This window comes from Protomyctophum parallelum, assembly GCF_964188405.1.
Source record: "Protomyctophum parallelum genome assembly, chromosome: 17".
Taxonomy (NCBI): Eukaryota; Metazoa; Chordata; class Actinopteri; order Myctophiformes; family Myctophidae; genus Protomyctophum; species Protomyctophum parallelum.
The window spans coordinates 28,130,627-28,154,448 of record NC_139719.1 but is presented as its reverse complement, the minus strand read 5'-3'; the positions used below and the strand labels follow the sequence as shown (position 1 = coordinate 28,154,448).

The following is a 23,822-nucleotide window of genomic DNA, read 5'->3' as shown; positions in this document are numbered from 1 at the left end:
ACAAAACTACATTGCTACCTATAGGCTGTACAATATAATGGATCAATATATAAATGACACTCAAAGGTGATGGGGACAGTTTAGTTAACACCCCGAACGCCCAGGGTTATTTAATCCATTAAATCATAACGCCCAGCGATTTTTTGCAGCGGAGCACTTTTACAGACTACTGTAGATGTAGCCAAAACCCTAGAACTTCGTCGTGTGCGCTCAGGGTGTTAAGAGGAGGCCTGGCAGTGTCAGGGGTTACAGGGTCTTTCACGTAGGTCTTTCACGTAGGAAGGGATGGTTTTTTCTAGTTCACATAATGAGGAATTAAATGGGACATACATTGTAGAGCCCAACAGATGCCAGATGCGATCCCAATTTTGGAGAGTCCTAGACCACCAATTACTGATGCTTTGAAATCTTGAAAATAAATCAATTATAACAAGATAGGATATATATTTATTAATTATCAAACATCAATATGCTGTATGAGAGGAACATTTAATTGAATGAATAAATACAAATAAAATGTATATACAATACACAAACTGGATTTTGTAAATCTATAAGCTCACATGTTGCATCATGTTTAAGTCTCCCTCCAAGGCACTGGTTCTCAAGGTTAAACGGATTCTGATATAATATTAACTCATTTTGGGGCGTCCCCCCCCCCCACGTCAAGTGTACTGAAACTCGATACTTGACACTGGGTAGAGGACCTCTCCAGGGCGTCTTCACCATAGAAATTCATGACACAAAGGGCTAGGCAGCTCCAAAAACACTTTCAGTGGACATGACCCCTGACACTCCCCTCTGTTCTTTCCAACCTCCCTCCCTCCCTCCCGCCCTCCACATACTCACAGCGCTCTTGACATCTTTTAGTTTGGGCAGGATGTCCAGGGTGAAGCCGTCAGCCTGGCCCCGGGTTCTGTTCCCGCCGTTCATGAAGTTACCGAAGGCCAGAACCAGACCCAGCACCCGCTTCACCGCTACACCACTGTCTAGGGCCTGCAGCGTGAGGTGGAAGAGACGGGTTTAGATCAGTGCGTCTCAAACCTTTTCGTCTCAAGGACCCTCAGTTTGATATGCATTAGGCCACAGACCATCGTTTATTTTTGTATGGGAACCCGGTCAATATTGTACAATTTCCATCGTTAGTATAACTCAGAGAGCACAAATGGAACCAAGGACACTGGTATAGATGAATGTGGAGTGAGTGACACACAATCACACACACACCTACATCAATATTTAAATATATTGTGGGATAGAATTGCTTGTGTCGTTGTTACAATATCCCAAGGCATGTAAGGTGCTAAATAAACAAATGAAGAATTTTTTACATGCGTGTTTGACACATTGCAATCATTGTGGTCCTGATTCTTCTCTCCGCTGTTTTGTTGACCGTCATGCATCTACGTATATCCTACAAATTAACTAATGTGAAAACCATAGACATGCAGCCTGTGTTGAGAGGGAGGGGATCACCTTGCACACTCTCTGCAGGATGTCTAGCTTCCTCTGTAGGGACGAGGTGCACTCATGGAAGGTGGACTGGAACAGGATGCAGAAGACTCGGCCAGAGAAGTCGGGGATCTGGGAGAGCTGGTAGAGGAATCTGACAGGGGAAGGAAAACAGAGCAGACACTAGAGAGCTGTAGTTAGGTTAGGTAGGCTCATGCTTTTTTTGGTGGTAGTGACTCACTTTGAGAACCACTGATCTATACGACAAATTCCAGGTAAGAAGTAGGTCGGGAGTGGCTTATTGTCGGTATCAGCCGGTAACACGCAGGAGTCTATCCCCGTTACAATGCGCTAGACCTCTGGGAGATGGATTGCTGAGGTGTAGCGCAAGCTCCCAGGACTTCCCACACGACTTGCTGCACCAAGTCGTGCTACTCATTCACTGAGTTAGCGGTGCCTGGGATCAAACCCATGAACTTGTCGGTAGAACTTGAGAGCTCTACCGACTGAGCTGCCCGGACACAAGACACAGGTAGAGTATGTGTAAATGTACACGATCAATGACCCTCCTCCTTCAGTTCTACACTAAGTGTGACTGATTGCTTTTCTTTTCTTTATTTTGTTTTTAATTTAGATTAGCCAATTATTTTCACCGTCAAACCGGACGCACTGCAGTGATTTAGATCAGTGGTTCTCAAAGTGGGGTGCATGGACTCTCAGGGTACCTTGAGGGGTTTCTAACCAAACCACACCAGCTGCAAATCCTTGCAACTGCCATAATGGTTGCAAGTAGTTGCATGTAGTTGTTGCAAAGAGTTGGCTTACAGGTCTGTAACTCAGATTGTACAAATGGAACCAAATGGACCCAGAAGGTTCCATTTGTATACTCTCAAGAGTTATGGGGGTCCTTGAAGTCAAAAGGTTTGAGAACCACTGCAGCTGCGCCACCGGAGCCCTAAGTGTGATGATCTAACAGGGTGTGCAGAACTAATAAAGTAAGGTGTTCGCCCTCTTACTCCATTTAAAAAGATAGCACATGTACAGTATATATACACACACACACACACACACACACACACACACACACACACACACACACACACACACACACACACTATATGCAGATAGTGTTCATTTAACTTGGAGTTAAAAGGATTTTGCAGGATTTCTCACTAAGGGTTCATTATGGCTTGTCTGTTGTTAATTGAATGGAAAGTGACCCAGAGTGACTCACTGTTCTGGTTTGTCTAAGGGCTTGGTGCTGTCCTTATCTTTAGAGGACTTGATGTGCTTCTCTATCTTGTCCATTTCATCTTGTTGTGCTCTCTGGAACAAAGAGATACATGTAATTAATAAGAAATCACATTAACCCTGGCATGCCCTATTTTAGGCTATTTAAAAAACATTTTCCCACATTTCTTCAACACATTTTCAAAAACAGCAAAAATAGCTATTCCACAAGCTCAACTGAAGCTTGAAGATTTGCGGGGTATTTTTTGCTAACAGCAAAGTTGTTATTTAGCTTACTGCAAGTGTTTAAGCTAAAGAAACAGGACCAGTTACCTTTTGAATTACTTATTTGGCTAAAATGATATGAAATGAATCATGTTTTTGGACGATCAGACGATTATTTATTTTAGTTGTCACATGCATTTATGAAGGATCAAACATTGTTTTTTTAAAACCACTTTTTATCCACTTCCTGGATTTCATCCAGACCTGGCACCTCAGTGCATGGAATAACCTCAATACAAGCTTCTATTAAAATCACAGTGCTGGAAGCGGGTTACTCAAGTGTGACCACTACTGTCATCATTGTAGCTATAGTATAAGAGCTTATATAATGAGGGTATTGTGTTCGGCGGTGCCAAACTAAACCAAACTGTTTCCCTTTTCGTCACAGGTATTTTCCTCTTTTGGAAATAAAATTTAAATGATTCAAGATGCCATCATCATCTTGTTTTCCCACCAATGATTTAATGTGTGACTGGCAAACAATCACCAGACATCACCTGCTTTAGCCTTCACCGCATTCCGATAAACATTGTCTTAGGGTACAGTAATCATACACGACAACACTTGCGGTTTCGTGTTTCACCATCATAAAGTGCTCCTTTGGTAGCGGCCGTATTGTCATGGAAGCACGCAACCATGCCATTGTGCACGCAGGCAGTGACGGGGCAGAGGGGAGGGAATGTGGGGGAAACCCGTGGCAGTAAAAAACTGGAGAAAAACCACACTGTCTAAAACGTTTCCTCCACCTCGACGCGTTTTAGCATAACAGAGGAACGCGGTTAACCTCGAAACCATGGAAAAATGTTTAAGGCCCGGGTTGAGAAACAATGTCAATGAGGAGATGACAGTATGTGCCGTCCCGCTGGGAGACGTGGGGACACGGAGACATGGCTACACAGTCCTGCATGTTAACGTACAATGTGTTACAACTACAAGGGATCCCAGGCTGCCCATGATAATCACATCAGAGCTCTGTAAGCAATTATACTTTGCTTTTTAAAAGTTTCAATTACTTTGCCCTTTTGAGATCGACGAACAACATTTTCTATAATTGTATTAAAGGACCACTTCACCACTTTTCAACCTATCTTCATATAATAGGTCCTCACTAATAATCATGAAAAGATGGCATGATTTTTTTCTACTCAGTATGTGTCTCATAGGACGGCTGTGGGCATTTTAGAAACCGTCTTCCAGTGACATCATCATTAGGCAGTTAATTTTTTTAAAACAAGATTTTTTTACAAAAATATTTATTTTTCATTATCGTGAGAATGATGGCTTCCATTTTTGCATTGCAACTTTTCAGGACTAGAAAGCCTGCAGTTTCTATTAGCTTGTATTCCCCATCGATGATGTCACTGGAAGACGGTTTCTGAACTGCCCACAGCCCTTCTATGAGACACAGACAGAGTAGAATTGCACAATTTTTTCATGATTATTAGTGAGGACCTATTATATGAAGATAGGTTGAAAAGAGGTGAAGTGGTCCTTTAAGTTGTCGAACAGAGACGGAACACAGAGACGGACCAATAGCTCAAAACCTTTATTTTAGTGAGCGACAAGAAGGTCTTGTTACTTATAGTATGATGTAGCTCAACTGATGTTTTGCCCTGCCGTTTTAACAGCAATATGAGAAAAAAAACATATTTCCTATACTTGGCAGCAGTTCAGTGGAATGGTTCCTTTGAAAACTTTAAATTCTCAGTAAAAAGATGGCTGTCCAATAATATGACTTGATCAAGTACTGATCATTTTGATTTCAATTTTTGATTGATTTGATGTTGAATTTCAGTTTTTTTGTTTTTTGTTCCCGTTTTGCATTTGTATTGTTGCTCCCTGCCCCACTTCCCCAAAAGGACCACAATGGAAACAAGCCTCCGGGCATTCTTGTGTATTTATCCCTTTGAATTCATCAATCAATCATTCAATCTACTGGATATTGTAATTGTCGCTTCTCTTATGAGAATTCCAGGATGAAGCTTGCAAGAGATAAGCATTAACTTAAACAATGGCCTGTGCAGAGAAAAACTCTCAGCGCAAACTCTCACAATCTGAGAGCCGTAGGATCCATTTGGGTAAAAGTTTTCACTGACAGAAATACATTTAACTGATTTGTCTGTGTGCTTACTTTGAACCTATCAAGTTAATTCACATCTTGCAGTCACATTCACACAGCTCAGATCAGGAAATGTTAGGCAATACCCCTAAGTGTAAATACAGGAATGCAAAGATTTTTGAACTGTGCAGGAGGTACGGGAACCCCCCTGGCTGCTGCCAATTACTGCCGAATGAGTGACATGGCCTGGGGTAGGTTTGCAAGAGCACAATCCTACGGAAAAAATAAATAAACTTGGGGAAAAAATAAAAAATAAAATGTCTCCATTGGAAAAACCTCTGTCCATTGAGCCATCCATCACAAGGATCAATCAGTGAAACGCAGGAAGAGTGTGTGTTGTGTGTTCAAGGCCTCTCCTTCTGTTCCCCTTTCTCCTCTCTTGCATACTTGCTCAACACTTCAAACACCGGGGCATCAAACACAGTGATTAGTATTCTATTGGCTTCGCCAGCTGTCTACAAGGGCGCGTGTGTGCGCGTGTGTGCGCTCACACACACACACACACACACACACACACACACACACACACACACACACACACACACACACACACACACACACACACACACACACACACACACACACACACACACACACACACACACACACACACACTCTGCTTCTCATTTAGAAGAGTCTACATCGCTTTTAAAGTGTAAATAGTTTTAATAGAAAGCAGCCTGTTCCCAAAGCCGAGCCGGTGGGGTGGGAGAGTGTGCGGACGTTGGAGCGGACGAGCGCATGCTGTGCAATGGTGAAATGCTTAATTGGAAAAAGAAAGGCAATCAAAAGGACAACATGTCTCGGCTGGAATGTATTCCTGAGTCCTTGGGGCATCGCCGATATCTGCCAGCGATAAACATCAACAGGCATGGCACTGGGGGAAGACATGGATGAAACAACATATCAGATATATTTTTTTAAATATGCACAAAAACTGCTCACACGGGACAGTTAGAAATTATCCGAAGGAAGTAATATATGAACCGAAAACCATGGGAGAAAGAAAATGAAAGGCCGCAAGGTAGAGAGAGACACACACACACACACACACACACACCTTTTTCTCTAGAATACCTTTTAATATATTTTCTGTCAACTCAAACTTAAGAGCTTATTATAATTGTTACACTGTAATTCAATGAAAACATCTAAAACTAGAACTGCACTCTGTCGAGTGCATACTTGCTTGTTGCACACTAGTAGGCCATAAATGGCCTACTAGTGCGCAAGCAGAGCACGCAAGTACTTTCGACCGCTACAAACTGTCAAATCTCAGTAATGACTACTTGTGTCTGATACGGCAGTGGTGCCAGATTACATACATAGGAGCATTACCTTTAATCCTCCCAACACTAAAACATATCGTCATGTCACCATCGAAAACCAATTACACTCTGGCATTGGGTCCTTAAATCCACATCTTTTTTACGTCATCATTGAGAGCTAGTATACCGGTATGTAATTTGTAAGTTGATTAGCGGTATACTGTGGTTACTTTGCGCCGTACGCACCATCCCAGCCGTCCCGCCAATTTTGATGCGTATGCACCGTCCCAGCAAATTGTGCCTGATACGGCAGTGGTGCCAGATTACATACATCTGTATAACTAGCTCTCAATGATGACGTAATAAAGATGTGGATTAAAGGACCCAATGCCAGAGTGTAATTGGTATTCGATGGTGACGTAATGACGATATGTTTTAGTGTTGGGAGGATTAAAGGTAATGCTCCTATGTATACATGTATGTAATCTGGCACCACTGCCGTATCAGGCACAATTTGCTGGGACGGTGCATACGCATCAAAATTGGCGGGACGGCTGGGACGGTGCATACGAGTCCCGGGCGAAACTAGTACTTGCGCGCTCTGCTTGCGCAAGTAACATGCACAGGCATGCATGTGCACACGCATTAGTGATAATTTTTAATCAGTAAGGAATCTTGCTGAGAGAGAGACCCTATAATGTTAACTCCAAGCTGGCTAGACAAAACATCTTAATGGTTGCCTCTTCCATTCATTCACTCATTTGTTAATTTTGCCTCTCCACTTGTTAGTTTTTCCATCCGTTTGTCTTAGTTGTATTCATGTACAACAGCTCTGCAGAGAATAGACGTTTCTACATGAACACTTGTGTTTACCAACAACAAGTGTTATGCTCTCCTTGTACAATGTACAATGTGTCAATGTAATGCTCTTTAACACCACCATTAACTGCTTAAATTAGTAACTGCTTTGACTGTCCTTTCAAATGTAGTACATTTTGAGCACCTTCAGTTGTACACGGTTGTTATTAATTTGTGCATGATGGGGTTCCCCCCCCCCCCCCCCCATCATATTTCAATCCCTAGTCTCCCTCCCTCCATGTTTCTCTCCTTCTACTCTGGACCTCTTCTCTCGCTCTTCCTTCATCCCAGCGCTGCAAACCTCCATCTCTCCGTATTCTGTTTCAGTGGCCCCCGCCTTTTCACACTCAAATTAAGAGGGAAGGCGACAGGATGGAGTCGAGAACACGAAGGAGCCAAAACAAGACAATATAGAAAAAACAAATGTGGAAGTCTTGAAACAGCACCTCAGGCAAAACGGAGAGAGAGAGGGAGGGGGGGTGGGGGGGAAAGAGAAAGAAGCAGACCAGAGCCGACATGAGGGCCTCCCGTTTGACCCTGGCGTACAGAATGTAACGCAACATGTCTAATTCTGTACCGTTCACAGCTCATATGACCGGGGGACTTCTTTGTTGTTGTTGTGTGGTGGTGGTGGTCTCAGCTACCTAGACATAACCATTTAAGGCCCTGCAAAGCGACCCACTTTTCACTGCATGCTTGCTGGATTACAGCAACGATTGGGCCTCCTCCTCGATTTGGAGTTGTTTTCAACAGCAAAAAGAAAAAACATAATTTCTTTCTTTTGTTCTGCATTTAACTGCCAGTATTTTGTATCGGGGACCGGGGTCTGTGCCAATCATGCTGAGGTTGGAAAACACACCTCACCTCTTGGAATTGATGGGCATTAATCACACTTAGTCATCACACTTGGGAGCACACGACGTTAGGGCTACTCGATCAGGTTTTGTGGCCCAGATCACCGATAACCTGACGCAACATTGACCGATATATGTGTATATGCGATATTTCCATTTAAATTATGGAATGTATTCATTGTTAATTAATTGTGTAGCAATAAAGTATCTATTCTTAACAGCAGCGTTGAAAACTAAAATAAACACCAAACGGGGCCTCTAGAGTACACTCAAGAACTGGCAAGAGATAACACCAAGATCAATGTTCAGTCAGAACAAACGCATATTAACAGGCTAAAAATATGATTTAATCAACAGTGTCGTCAACAAATAAAAGACAGTATGTCTATTGTCTCAAAACACGGGCTTGCAGTTGAATAGATTGTATCCGTGTTCACCAGAATCTCTCAGATCTTGAGTTTGAAGATGTTTAAAGGCTCGATGAAATGAAATTCAACGTTACACTGCGAGGTAGCCGTCATGTCTATATGGGATAAAAAAAAAGAAAGAAAAATAAAAAAGTTTAAAGATGAACTAAACTCACGTCATCGACAGTGTGCTACACCATAACCCTTTGAGCCGCGCTCTGAGCTGGAACCAAATCCACGTCGTCACCAGTGCTACACACCGGAACGGCGCTGAGTGGCGAGGATGGCCGTGCTCTGAACCAGAACCAGAGCCATGTCATCACCAGCGCTACGCTGTAACATGCTGCGCAGTAGAGGATGCCCACGGTCTGAACCAGAACCAGACCCATGTCATCACTGGCGCTACACTAACACGCTGAGCACTGAGAAGGATACCCGCAGACTTTTAACCCATTAAGTCAGATTCTACAAATACCTTCTAAAGCAGTAGTTCTCAAACACCTTTGGGCCAAATTGGTATATATTTGGCCGCGGACAACCCATCTGAAAATGTTGTGTTTAAAAAAAAAAAAGGAAATCTAAATTATTCAAGGTTTTTCAAACACTTTCAAAATGTGCAAACATAGCAGATGAACAAGCTCGCAGCGCGGCAAGAAGTGACGTGATGTGAGCCTGTAGATCTATTATTTTTGAATAGCCAACGCTAAAATCTAAAATGACACAGATGCTTTCCCAGTTTTAATGAGTTAATAAATCAGGTAGCGTACATGGGGTGAGCACACACACACACAGCCCAAAATTTCATTTCATGAATTATATCAAAGGGAGCAGCATTAATAACAGCACAATTTTATATAGCACAATATGCCTACGTATGACATTATGAAAAATACAACAAAGACAAGCATCGACCGCGAGCCTTCTTATAAATGTTATTCTACACGAAACGAAAGCGCAGCGCTTATTCAGCAACGTAAAATGAGGGCAATTTAAGTTTTTACAAGACTTGTTCCTCAAGTAAACAGAGAACATTCCTTCAGTTTTGTGGTTTCCATATTCATTTTTTTTTTTTATCTGCCAGACTTTTTATTTTTTATTTTAAGTACAGATTCACTGGAAGAAACTTCCAAGCGAAACACAGACACACACGCACACACATGGCTATACAGTATGTTCACATTTACTCACATGCATGCTCACAGGCATGTCTGCGCACACACACACACACACACACACACACACACACACACACACACACACACACACACACACACACACACACACACACACTTCTAATTGATATATCTGAGGCTGTTATTACTAAATCAATGTGATTACTGAGGGATTAAATAACACGAAAATTTAATTATTCAATTCGACATAGAAAATACAGTAGGTTTTCATCTGACTAATAGAACAAACCCACATTGAAAGGTTTGATCATAAACAGCCCCTCTTTTATTAGTTCTGAGTGGAACCAAATGGGTAATGCTCAGAGAGAATACATACAGTCTCGTTTTTCCGTGCCACCTTTTTAGAGGAATTCGTTACGGACAGAATGTAAGACAAACCTTCATCAGTTCTCATCACCTGGGCAACATGGACAATGACCGGAGATCCCGGCGGGACAATGCAACGTGAAAAATGTCAGAGAAGCAACAAAGCTGAGATGGGAAACTCAACAAATAAATCACTCACTACAAATAAATGGGGAGTGATATGCGTGAAAATGGGATCTTCGAAAGAAAATAGACAGCCAAAAGTTTCCACTCGATTGAACAGAGAAGTTCTGAAAAGCTTAATTATTAGTCTACCTCATGACCCTCTGAGAAGGTCATCACAATTGATTTTACCATTCTCCATACAAACATAGCAGTGTGTGTGTGTGTGTGTGTGTGTGTGTGTGTGTGTGTGTGTGTGTGTGTGTGCGTGCGCCAGGCTTACATTCTCATAGAGGGCCTCAAGGGTCTCCAGATCTACCACTGTGTTGTCCAGGTTCAGAATGGCTGGATAGAGATGGGGAGAGAGACAAGAGACATGCATTCAAATATGCGTCATGTACATTGAAATCTGCTCCAAATCATAGAGAACACTGCAGCTCTGCTGAATTCAATGCATGTCATGGGCCTGGCCCCTCATTACGTTTGTGAAGTTTTTAACCCCTTGCGAGTTTGTGCACTGTGTGTGAACTGTCGACAGCCCTCCTTTGGGATACAGAGTGAGGACGACCTAGAGAGTAGACACAAATGGTACCATATTATAATGAGCCTGAAAATAGGTGAAACTGTCCTTTAATATTGTATGTACTTACTATTTTATTATGTATACTGTATGATGCATTGTTATATTACCGTATTTATTGTGCTGAATATAAGACCCACATTTTTCAAGACTAATTTGTGGCTAAAGATCATTGAAGACCAAATAGTCTAGTCCCTGATTTTAATACGACACTGTTTTTTAGGATATTTCCATTGGAAAAAACAGTCTTATACTTAGCACAATAGGGTCTATGATGCCTGATAATGGTGCTTTGACAGTTCTGTTCTGTGTTTGGTTTGCATTTCAATATTGTATACTTGGCTCTATCACCCCCTGTCCACCCTGAAAGGGGTTGCCCTCTTTTGTGAACATTCCCCGGGTTTCTTTTCTTTTTTTCCCTGAACAAGGGTATTTTTCTTTCTTTGCCCTATTGAGGGTGTAAGGACAGGGGGTGTGATTTACTTTGTTTTTGTTAAATTCATGTTAGTGCTTGCTTTTGTTCAAGGACCTTTACATAATTTTAGATGTTGACATTTTATTGTTGGTTCTTTTAATTTCACATTTTGCACATGCCACTTTTTTGTTCTGTTCAGTGGTTTGATTTATCGCCAGTGTTATGTAAAACACTTTGTTTCTTTGTGTGTAAGTGTTTTAACAATCCTGTTTATTATCATTACATTCAGCCATGTATGGTTTGTTAACACTTAAACCCTACTGTATATTTAGACCAGAGTCCCCAGGCGTGTATAATTGGTCCAAGAAATCCAGGGAAACAAAGATTTTGATTGTATGACCCATCTATGGTTCAAGAGTTATAGGCCAAAATAAATAGTGGCCTGTTAAGGCACCACCATGAGGCCAACTTGAAATATTTGGAGAAGAGGTTCTTCCTTGGTCTACTGGCAGTCTGGCAGTGTACTGTGCGTGCAAAGTTTCACGGCGAACAATGCCGGAGATTAGCTGTTCACATACAGACGGAGAGACACCCAGACAAACTCACATGAGCAAAAACATAATCCCTCGCCTAAGGCCGTTCCGGTGGGGATAATGAGAATATTCAGAGGGGAAGAGGGGGAAATAAAAGACAGGTGTAAAAAAAAACCGAGTGAAAGCCACAGTGAGATGGACAGAGAGAGAGGAGAAGGAGGGAGGGGTCAGTCATAGGTTGAACTGGACACCATGTACCTAAAGGGATAAGGCTGATGGTTAGTGCTAGTGCTAGCCCCTGGTCACAGGGTTAGAGGTTGATGGGGCTTTATTCATGTGCTCATCACAGTGTCACAGGGCCATTGAGGGACGTGGCGCCAGTCCACTCCTAAAAAATAGCGCAGACCCGGTCAAAGCCGGGCCATGCCGCGCCGTGCCAAGCGAGACCGCGAGGCGCCAAGCCCTGTGACGCCAGATAGTCGCCCTGCCAGGAGGCTTAGCGGACATGGGTGGCGAGAGAGAGTGAGGTGTTTGTGTGAACGGCTAAAGGGGGTTAGAGAAGGGGGGGTTATAAGGTCAAAGTTATCTTTCTAAGACAGCTGTGAAATACTGTCCTGCGTTGTCATTTTTCGTATATTTAGTTTTTACAGTCATGCAGATGAAACACATTTTCTACACAAAACTGGAAGTGTGTGTGTGAGTGTGTGTGTGAGAGAGAGAGAGAGAGAGAGGCGGGAAACAAAGGCAGTAATGGTGAGGCATCCAATAAGCTCTCTCCTGATACGTGCTCAGTCCATATAGCAAACACATGAATACTCCCTCTCTCTCCCTAGTTCACACACACACACACACACACACACACCCCTAATCCCCTACAACTCTCTCCCGCCAGCAGAATTAACCCTAACTAGCGACCCCAACGTGGGGTCAAACCCTGTGTGTGTGTAAAGCTGACGGTTTAAGAACAGATTTGGGACAGATTTCTTTCCTGTTCACACACCTTAAATGTCTACCATGCCACCCACAGCTCTCTCACACACACACACACACACACAATTCCTGTCCTTTCTCACAGCATCTAGGCTTCGTGAATGAGAGGATAAATGTGTGTGAATGAATGAACACATTAGATTTCGTACAAACTGGGTCTGAGTCTTTAGTCAGAAGAGCTTTTCTCCAGAGTTCCAGGAAGCCATTTGTAGATGGTCTTGTCTGAGGTGTTCGAGTGTCTTTAATGGGAGACAACTGTTATCCTACTTATCTGATGAATACAAGACTGCTTTTTTGGTGATGGCAATCCCACCACCTGACTCCCTGCCGCACGCACAATCTTGAGGTTAGCCAAGCCCGACACCCGTGGCATTAAGCCGCTTAATGCGACGTGAGATGAGAATGACAGCCAATTAACTGCATTGGTCTGTTGGGTGATGGGACCTCCACTTAGACAGACAGATAGACAGTCTCTCTCTCTACACACACACACACACACACACACACACACTTTAAGTGCCAACTTAATAGGTGGATTTCGCACAGAAAATCGAAATGCTGTATGCAACCACATACAGTATATTGTATGCATGTGCACACGATTGGCAACACACATGCACACAACACATTGCTTAGCACTGGGATGAAAGCAATATACCTCAAATCAGTCAGAGAACAAAGAGAAGGAGTTGTGGCTTAAATTCCTCATGTCGCCTTCTTGTCTCGGCCTCAGCGCTGAGATCTGGCGCCTAACTCTGTAATCCTTAAAAAGTCAATGTTTGAACACAAACACTGAGCGAGTTGTCGATTGTTTAATTTAAGCTATAGTGTTACACAGAGCCGAGCCGAGAGGAACAGGACAGAGAGGAGGGCGCGTACATACGTATGTATGTATGTAACATAATGGGGTGTGTGTGTGTGTGTGTGTGTGTGTGTGTGTTTGTGTGTGTGTGTGTGTGTGTTAGTGCGACTATTATGTGCACTAGTTCAGAGGTATGTGAGGTTTTCCCCCACAATGTTCTGTGTTCCAACAACTGTCTTAAACTATTAAAGCTGTGCCAGCAATTTGTGAAACAAAAGCCTAAAGCTCGAGTTATACTTCACGTGGGTGCCACACAACACGTATGGAGTAGTAGGACAGTGTCGTTATCAACAAGAACTTACTTTCAAGTTCAACACCTCACACATGGGGTAGAAATTAAGCTGGCGTTAACTTACTCCAAATATATCAATATGCACTGCAGAGGCCTTGTGTATCTAAAAAGCCACTTATCAAGGACAATCAAGAGCCTGATACTGCTTGCTACAAACATAGATAACATTTGAAATCTTTAGAAACACAGTTTGTCCCAGTGTCCAACATTAACATTGTAACTATCTTGACAGAAAGAAAATGTTTACTACGAACTGAGAAAAACTGGCCCATGTCTAAAACCGTTCAACTGGCACCTTATCGTGCCCGCAGCACTCAAATATTTGTTTTTCTCCATTTGTAAGAAGGCCAGATCTCTCAGGCCTGTTGCCGTGTTGTCTTTATGCATGAAAAGCCATTAAAAAGGATTGCCCTTGGGAACCCCCCATCAGAAAAATAAACTGGATATTGGATACATTCACTTTGAGGTTGTGCACTCCAATTCCTTCACTGTAAATACATGATGTTGTGTGCACGTAAGAGTGTGTGAGCATGAGTGTTTGTGCATGTGGTGTGTATACAGTATGTAATTGGTCTTGTGTGGTTGTACTTCACATGTGCACATGTTCTGTATGTGTGCTTGCGAGCGTGCGTGCGCACAGTTCTTAGTTTATTAGTTTATGTGTACATTAAGGACTGAATAAACCTACAAGTATAGCAACATTTGATCCATTGAAGTTGTGAGGAAAATGTTCCTAGTCGTCAATAGGCAATTTCATGGCGAGTAAAAGTAAATATATTTAGAGTTAAAGGTTACAAAGGTTTAGCATTAGGGGGTGTGGCTAGCATTAGTTCTAGTAAGTGATTTTGAGATTATGGTTAGGATTATTATGCTTTAGGTTTAGGGATAGTGTTAGGTTGGCCCAGTAGGTTTAGGGTTAGGTTAGGATTGGGTTATTATGCTTTAGGTTTAGGGATAGTGTTAGGTTGGCCCAGTAGGTTTAGGGTTAGGTTAGGATTGGGTTATTATGCTTTAGGTTTAGGGATAGTGTTAGGTTGGCCCAGTAGGTTTAGGGTTAGGTTATTATGCTTTAGGGATAGTGTTAGGTTGGCCCAGTAGGTTTAGAGTGAGGTTAGGATTGGGTTATTATGCTTTAGGGATAGCGTTAGGTTGGCCCAGTAGGTTTAGGGTTAGGTTAGGATTGGGTTATTATGCTTTAGGTTTAGGGATAGTGTTAGGTTGGTCCAGAAGGTTTAAGAATAAAAATAAATTGTTATGTCCTCACAAATACACTAAAAGGCCATGCACACTGAGCACTATAAAAACATAGTTTTAAAATTTGTTCTCACGTCAAATGGATAGCAGAGTTCATGCAAACTATATAAGAATTACAATGGTGAACAATAGTTATAGTGCTCAGTGTGAATGGCACTTAAGACAGCTACCCGTGTGTGTAGTAACATTCTCGTAATGTGCTAGCAAAAGCGATACATACAGACTTAAGGAGTTGGTATATTGTTTTACTGTGACTTTTGAACCATCGGTAAACAGGGGTTTTGAAATCTAAACGCTTCTGGCCAAAACCTGGATCTTGTATTTAATTTAATGTCCCCATTAGTCTGCAATAAAATATGTTTATTTCCGACCGCACCAATGGTAGCAACAAAAAACAGCAGAGAAGGTGTGAATTAAGGAAACCAGACTCATGTATGTGTGTAGTTTAAGACACACACACACACACACACACACACACACACACACACACACACACACACACTAATTAAGACCTAATCCAGGCATATTTGCTCTAACTAAGGAAATCCATGTTTATCATTCTTTGCTATTTGCAGTGTAATCAAACCTCCATATTAGACAGTGCTAAACTGCCGGTGTACTATAATGTATACAACACATTCTGCACACAAAGAACCAAAGTGTTGGGGAAAGCAATCCCATAAACAATCACTGGAAAATGTTTTTCTTTTGTCCCGTTGGGTTAAATTAAAACAAATGGCAGATCTACAAGATCCCAATGAGTTTGTTGAAACTAAGTGTACATAATTATATATTATATAATAACACAAAGCTGTGTCCAAAACCCCTCGATGCAGCAGACAAACACGTAGGAGCTGTTGTGACAACATTGTACTTATTTTAACGGTTCCCCAGTCTGAATTTTGGCTTATCCGAACTGGAATCAGGTTGTTTTTTATCTAGTCTGACAGCAAAAAAAAAAAAAACACATGAAAACTGTTTTGCGAATCAGATTTGAAACACATTCCTAGGTGGTTTGAAATGTGATTCAAATTTGATTTGTAAAGTTGTGTCTCTGTCTGGATGTTCTAGCCACTCAAGTTGGCTTAGGGTCAACAATCAAACTGCATCACTCGCAGTGCAACACATCCTGATGATGTAACATACAGTAAGTGACATAACGCAGTCGTTCTCAGACGTCTTTCTGCCAATGACCCCCAAATTGATATTATATTTGGCCGCTGTATGCCGGGAAAGTAAAGATTTTAGTTCAAAATGTTCACAATATTTATTTGAACAAATGTTCAGGATAAAAAAATATATATAGCAGACCTACAAACTCATAGGGGCGGCAGTAGAGCAGACGGATGGGAACTGCGAGTTTCAAAGTTCGATCCCAGGCTCCCCCAGAGTTGGTGTCGAAGTCTCCTTGAGCAAGACGCTGAACCCCTAATTGCTCCCAATGTGCAGGTGCCTTCCATGGTTTCCAACACCATCGGTGTATGAATGAGTGTGAATGTAATCCACAGTCTATGTAAAGCGCTTTGGATAAAAGTGCTATAAATTTACCATTTCATAGTGACACGCTATGAGCTTTTATATCAAAGTATAAAATATGGTTAAAGTGGTGGAATTTATTGTGACGATACATATACATATTTAGCTGGAGAGCAGATAGGGGTTCAGTACTGTATGTTGCTCAAAGACTCTTGGACAGTAAGCTAAGCCAAGAGGATGAGGATCGACCTAGCCTAGGAACCTACAGATTCCCAAGCTGCAGCTCCAAATCCTGAGCGACTGTCTGCTGCGAGAGTGTGAAATGGCAGGATGGACTAGAACTAGATAACAGACTTTGCCTATTTTTGCCAAATTTTACAGAAAGTGTTCGCCTGTTATGTCAGAATAGCAATGCTAAGGTTCATGCGGTTAAGAACACACTAATTGCTCTTTTCACTTTGTTGAAAACTGATTGATGGAATATATCTGTAATGAATATATCCATCCATAAACATGCTGAAAACTTTTTTTCTTCTAAATTGGGTTGTGAGAACCAATAATGATATTCAGTGCAGGATATGGGATTCAGGCTGAAATGAGTAATGTTGCATTCTTCAAGTGTGAGACTTGATGAAAGTCTCACTGTTGACTGGAAGTGTTTAGATAAGACATTTTATTGGAAATGCAAACAACTTCCAGATTTAAAAATAAATAAATAGAAACATTGCCTCAGTCAGACCACCAGTACAAAGATTTCGATGAGGTTTCCATAAGAGCATCATGCTTTCCCTTCCTCCTACTCCCAAAAAGTGACAGCTCCAACCGATTTAGAAAAACCCTAATCACTGCAAAGAATGGCCAAGGCAGCGAATGGCCCACACTCTTCACCTAGGTCAGCAACTACTCAGTTGTCAGGGAAGAGGCGCTTACATTACAAGTCACATGAGCGCTTGAGCGTAGGATCAAGTTCATTCGGGAGGACAAGTTGAGCCAAAGATTGTGAATTTGAGCTTGATTTTACAGCTTCTCTGCAAAATGCTAGCCATCTATAATAGTGTTATTATTATAAACAGAAAATGCAGAAACCGAAACTGGGTCTGGGATACCAATTTTATCCAATCAGGATTAGGATAGAGAAAGCAGTCAACTCAAGACACAGATTAAACAAGAGGAAATGTTAAGTGATGACACAAAATTGGAACTGGAACACTATAAAAATTAAGCTCATAAATAAGCCCCAGTTAAGCAGTAAAGGTCAAGTGCAAAGACTGTACTGGGCAACTCCGATGTGTCAATGTGTGAGACTACAGTAAAATCAAGCTGAGCTCTGCTGTGCCATCATCTGTGTAAATAAAGTTTTACAAAACAAAAAATGGCTGGTGCATAGAATAGAAAGTGGGGTTAGATCTTCTAATGCTGCGTGAACAGTACACAGCATGGTATTACAGCATGTGATCCTAAACAGGCCCATAGCCTCAGGATGGTGCTTCAACACACCAATGCCAATGATATGTTTTTGTTTTCGAGGAAGGAAATTATGAAGGGAGGCGGGAAACAAGCCGGCCAGAAAGAAGAGAGGAGACGGAGAGACAGAGAGAAGGATGTTTTTTGAATTTGTATTAGTCGGGTCAATAGTGCAGTACCATCACACAGTACATGATCATCCTTAAAGCCACATAGTGTACATGCCGGGAGATTCCGAAGACTCAACCTGCCAACGGAATCCCAGTACGTGGGACTGAAACGCTCAATCTCCTTGCAAATCTGCGACTGGATATTTAACAAAGGAACCTCCTAATCCCCCCGTAACGGACACACAAATCCAGTGTGTTATAGACCCCGTGTCTGTGGAGCCTAGCAAAACGTATAAACACATTGATTACATGAAAATTAAGTACAAATTCTTCTGGCGCTGGCATAAAATATACACCGACATTCCACCTCAATAGGCCCCTATGGGGCTCGGCTGAGCTAAGATAAATGGAGAAAAAGCCTCTCTCAGCCACCCAACCCTCCCTCCACTCCTACTTCTCTCTCCCACTCTCTCATCCCTTCATCCGTTGCTTTGACAAAAATTCAGAATACACACGTAGGATTGAGGTCAAAGGTGGAAAAAAATATATAGAAACCTTCATAAGTATGCTGACTGCCACACACCATTTGATAAAGGGCCTACAACACAGGTTTTCAAAATGCAATTTAATTTTTTTTTTTTAAAGCCGTTTCGCATTAGGGGGGCTGTAGCTAGAGGCCACAGCTATTTTTGGGAGCCTTGCATGGACACGTTTCGGAACCCCTGGATTACATTACTTATTACAAGGAAAAGTGTGAAGCGCGTTGCTCCCCCGGACCCCCTGGTTGAATTAATGGGCAAATAACTGTTTCGAGCAAAGTGTTCCCATTTTGTGACACTGAAAATATAATATATTACTATTATAGAACGAATATTGAAGATAAAGTCAGATGTAATCATAGCTCTGTTCCATAGCCTTCCGCTTCGCAGACTTACCGGTTTGAATCTCAAATCGAAATCAGACCAGCCTCTCCTCTTTAGTGGAAATCTCACAGACGTTTGACCTACTCACCAATACAAACACGGGTTGTGTCAATAGAAAGCCTACTTTCCTTAGTGGCAGCACTCTGAGCCCCCCACCACACGTATAAACGGTACTTTTTGGCCAGAAAGGGATTTCTTTCCACCGGAGGAAAAATATTCTCTATGAGGCAGTTCTCTGGGCAATATCAGTAGAGGGCGCAGCGGAGTAACTAAAAATGTGTTTTTTCCCGGTGGAAACAAAATCCCCTTTTGGCCAAAAAGTACAGTTTATACGTGTGGTGGGGGGCTCAGAGTGCGTCCACTAAGGAAAGTAGGCTTTCTATTGACACAACCCGTGTTTGTATTGGTGAGTAGGTTCGTGAGATTTCCACTAAAGAGGAGAGGCTGGTCTGATTTCGATTTGAGATTCAAACCGGTAAGTCGCATAGCCTTCTGCGAAGCGGAAGGCTATGGAACAGAGCTAAGGTAATCATTGCTAACTTATCAGGCTTTAGTTACAGTATGTTTTTCATTTTTAAGTGGTGCAACCACTTAAGGAGCTTTGTGTGTCTGTGGGTGGGTGGCTGGGTCTGTCCGAGCACGAAAATATTGTTTTGTTGGTTTTCACAACCAAGTGTCACTGTTGTGCAGCCACACACACACACACACACACACACACACACACACACACACACACACACACACACACACACACACACACACACACACACACACACACACACACACACACACACACACACACACACACACACACACACACACACACACACACACACACGATGATTATTATTTCAGATGTGACAGTGCAGTACAGTGACACTACAGTAGAGGGACCACTGGAGACCCCCCCCCCCCCCCCCCCCCCCCCCCCCACGGTAACTGTCATTTCTCAACCGTTTCGGACGCAGGGCGGTCCAATAGCTAATATGGCCCTGCAAACAAGGGGTTAAATTAATTTCGCTCCTATGACCATTAAGAAATTTGAAACCCTTGACTCCTTCAATACCGCTCTCAAAGAGCACCAATACGAACCTGGCCCCCGTAAAAAAAAAAATCAGACCGTGTGAAGTGAGGTGCGCCAATATATTAAAGTCTAACTCATGTTGATTAGGTGATGTAATGGTGATGTAAAACAAACATTAAATGCCATTAACAATAAAGAGACAATATGACTTAATGAGTTACAAACTGACGTAAGTTTTCCCTTCATTGTCAATGCCGTTTATTAAACAAACATTGAACTAAAGACAAACATTAAACCTGTATATAGGAGGGGCTAGCGCCCCTAAAAAAGTTCCCCCCACCCCTTTGTTCCATACTGTACATGTTTTCCCTTTTTTACTTTCTTTATATGATGTGTATAGTGTATATTTGTACGTCTTTAAATGTTCTGATTAATTGAAAATGAAGGACCCTGATGTAAAGTTGTAAACAAGTCGATGTGCTTTTCATGTTTTGTTTTTTTTATAACTTTATTTATAAGATTTTCAATTTTTGTAGACAAACAACCCCACATATACCCCACCCTCCCCGGTTCCATCACAAAACAAGACAAGACAACAAAAAAAAAAGGTAGTAAAGGATATAAATTGCTTTTCATGGTTTTGTCCTCAAAGTAGCAGTTTTTGTATTGACTTGTGCATTCGGTTCTTCATTCTGTGAAATACAATTTTCAATCAATCCGTGGTCATCATATGGGCATACCTAACAATCTATGCCAAAACAATAGGGTCGCACATGTAGCGGAGCTACAGTACGATCCCATATAGCCTGAGGGGATGCAACGCTCTGATTGGTTCGCACATCTTTCCGCTTCAGAGTAGAACTTCAAAATTAAATGCCCCAAAAAGCCATTGCACCCGTCTTTAAATGATGGGTGCGTTTCATTTAGGTTTTTCTGTGTGCCAGCATGAAGTTAAGTGTACAGGTGCTGTTCACAAACCTAACACCTAAACCAGTAAGACGCCCGAGGGCGAGAAGCTTGACAGCAGATTATGGGCGAGCACTGGTGCTTTTTCATGGGGGGGTCAGATCAACATATGGAATGAATTATGTACTGGCCATATATGGAGTGTGTCTTGAGTGTACAGGGTTTGATGAGGTCAGATCAACATAGAATGTCAGAACAGGTCAGCTCCATATATGGAGATCTAAGGTGGCAGCGGGGGCAGTATCTTGAGTGTACAGGGTTTGATGAGGGCCCAGGTAGGGCCGGGCCTTCATTTTCGGGCCTACTGTTGAGTACTTTTTTGGGCAGGCCCATCTAGAGTTTGAATGGACAGGTATCAGTCAAAAGGGAGACATCGAAGAGGAAGGGTGGATGGGGAAGGATTAACATATGGAATGTCAGAACCGGTTCTGACATATATCCATACATGGAGATCTAAGGGTTTGAGATCAGATGTAGAGTTGCTGGCCAATATTGATACCAGGGATCTCCATATATGGGCTTAATTGCGACAGCAGGTCGCAATCAAGATTACTATGACATCGGGGATCTACATCACTGATGTCACATGTCACGAGACCTGGGCACCATATATGGGGGCTTTCCCCATGTGTGGTGATTTTGAGTGATTTTGAGTGACGGACAAAGAAACCTAAGATTTTAAATGCGACCTGTGGTCGCAACAAAACACGCCCACCATTAATGTTATTACCTTCAGCTATCTACCAGTCATAATGTCTGATGTGAAAAGGGTATGATATTAAGAAAGAGTGCTTAACCACTTAAACCCTATTATAGTTGAGCGGAGTCCCTCTGGGCTTTATGCCAGTGTCTTTTCTGTACTTTTGGGGAAAGTTTTCCCTGCCATTAGCCACAATACGGATGCTGGGGTTTAAGTGTTTAAGGTCATAACTTAGGTTAAAGGACCACTTTGGGTTTTTTTCAACCACGTTTTTTTCACACCATGTTTTAGGTTATTAGAGAAAGTAAAATATGAGTGTTAATTTGTTTATTTGCTGCTTTGCTTTCTTTCGTTTTAACTATTTTAGCATTTGAACAATTGGCTAAATATGTATTTTTTTTTTATTCTTTATTATTAGTTACTACTACTAAGTCCTACTAGACCCCAGGAAATGACATCTGTAAATTACACATTTAAAGGGTGTTTCTAAAAGCTGCTTAAGAAAAACTAAAAGTGTACACAGAACGTACTGTACATGGGAACACAATAATACAATCACGGGATCAGTCTGCCTGTTCCTGTGAATTTGACAGCATTTTTACTGGTTGAGTAAAGTCAAAACATGCAGTCTCTATAGGGATTTGTGCAACCTCAAACAATCACTAATGTACACTCCAGCACATGGAAAATGAGAGCGGGGGTTATGTAAATGTGAAGTGGTAAAGCATTGCAGGGAAGAGGACCAGTCTCAAAGGGATAGCCTGCGTTACTCATGCAAATTGTACAGAAATCTGCAAGCGATTCGTCCTTCTCTGTTTATAATTTAAATATGGAGGGCAAACAAAGCCACGACAGGCAAGGCCTTGAGAAATATGTCAGAGAGTATTCTCCCCACTTGAGGTTATTTGTGAGCCAATATGCAACGTGTGAGACGGAGCTTGAAAACATGGAAAAACTCAACATACAATCTAATTAAGATTTGTTCTACCATGTCACACTGTTCCAAGTTCAAATGTAATATAGTAATTTATACAATAATTTTCCCCAAATTTTTGCGTTTGTGACAATCGTTTTCTGTTCTGGTCTAGGCTGACAATTGTTCTGGGATAATATTTCCACAACAATGCTGTTTACAGATTGCTCTCTTCACTGGGCTGTGATAAACAATGAGCTTCAAATGTGGTGTGTTCATGCAACTTTAGACCAGGTCATTTCATAACCTCGCCAACACATTTACTATATTCTGGACAATGTTTACTGAAGAATGAACAAATGTTTTGTCCCAGCGGGGTTCATACTGAATATGGACAGGAAAAACCTCATGATTTCATGCTGTGGGACAATTGTCCTGTTCTACATAAACAAAGCTATATTAAAGGCCTCATTAGATATTTTTTTATTTTGTTATTCATTGTGCCGTAAAAAGAGTTCCTAAAAACTACACTGAATTAGTTTTATTTTCTTCTGTGGATTTCTTGGGATGCCCTTGAGGAGCTAAGAGCATCTGTGGGCCACGCTGCTAAAATTACATTTTATCATCATGCCAAGTGGTCCTATAAATTAATCTCCTTGTATTAGAGTTGATTCTGTATGTAAAAAGAATAAGCAGATAAAAAAGAAATCCTTTCATTCAACCTGTCGGCCCTATTTTGGGCATGCGTTTATAGGCAGATTTATTTTTAACAATTTTCAAAAATGGCCAACAAGCTCACAACAAGCTCACAACAATGTTGTGAGCTTATACTATAGATTGGCTACTGTATTTTTGCTATTCGTCACACGACAATAGGGCTTACTGTACAAGTGGTTAATATCTCCTATGGAACATTAATCATAACTTTTTCATACAGTACAGTGTCGTGTCCTTTTCTGTATTTTGTAAAAACAAATTGAGCCCCCCCCCCCCTTTATATCGAGTGTCTGAAAACCATTGTTCCCCGCTGGGAACCTGGAAAACCATTGTTCCTCGCTGGGAACCTGTCAAATAACTGTCACATAAAACTGGGGATGGGCTGTTTCCCCAATCTGTCGCTGTACAATGATCTTACCACATGAAGACTGTGTGTAACATTTGATGCGCAGCTGTGCTTGGATCAGTT

General features: G+C 41.8%; 1 protein-coding gene across 1 annotated transcript in view; it reads right to left on the bottom strand.

The window, feature by feature from the left end:
- LOC310874682 (formin-2-like) overlaps positions 1-23,822 on the bottom strand; it is a gene marked incomplete at its 5' end in the record, with an annotated part of 105,936 nt that overhangs the window by 41,205 nt on the left and 40,909 nt on the right. The window contains 4 exons of the mRNA XM_083787544.1: positions 850-996; positions 1,477-1,606; positions 2,687-2,778; positions 10,418-10,479. Coding sequence (XP_083643670.1) covers positions 850-996; positions 1,477-1,606; positions 2,687-2,778; positions 10,418-10,479 — 431 coding nt within the window. The remainder of the gene's footprint in view (positions 1-849; positions 997-1,476; positions 1,607-2,686; positions 2,779-10,417; positions 10,480-23,822) is intronic.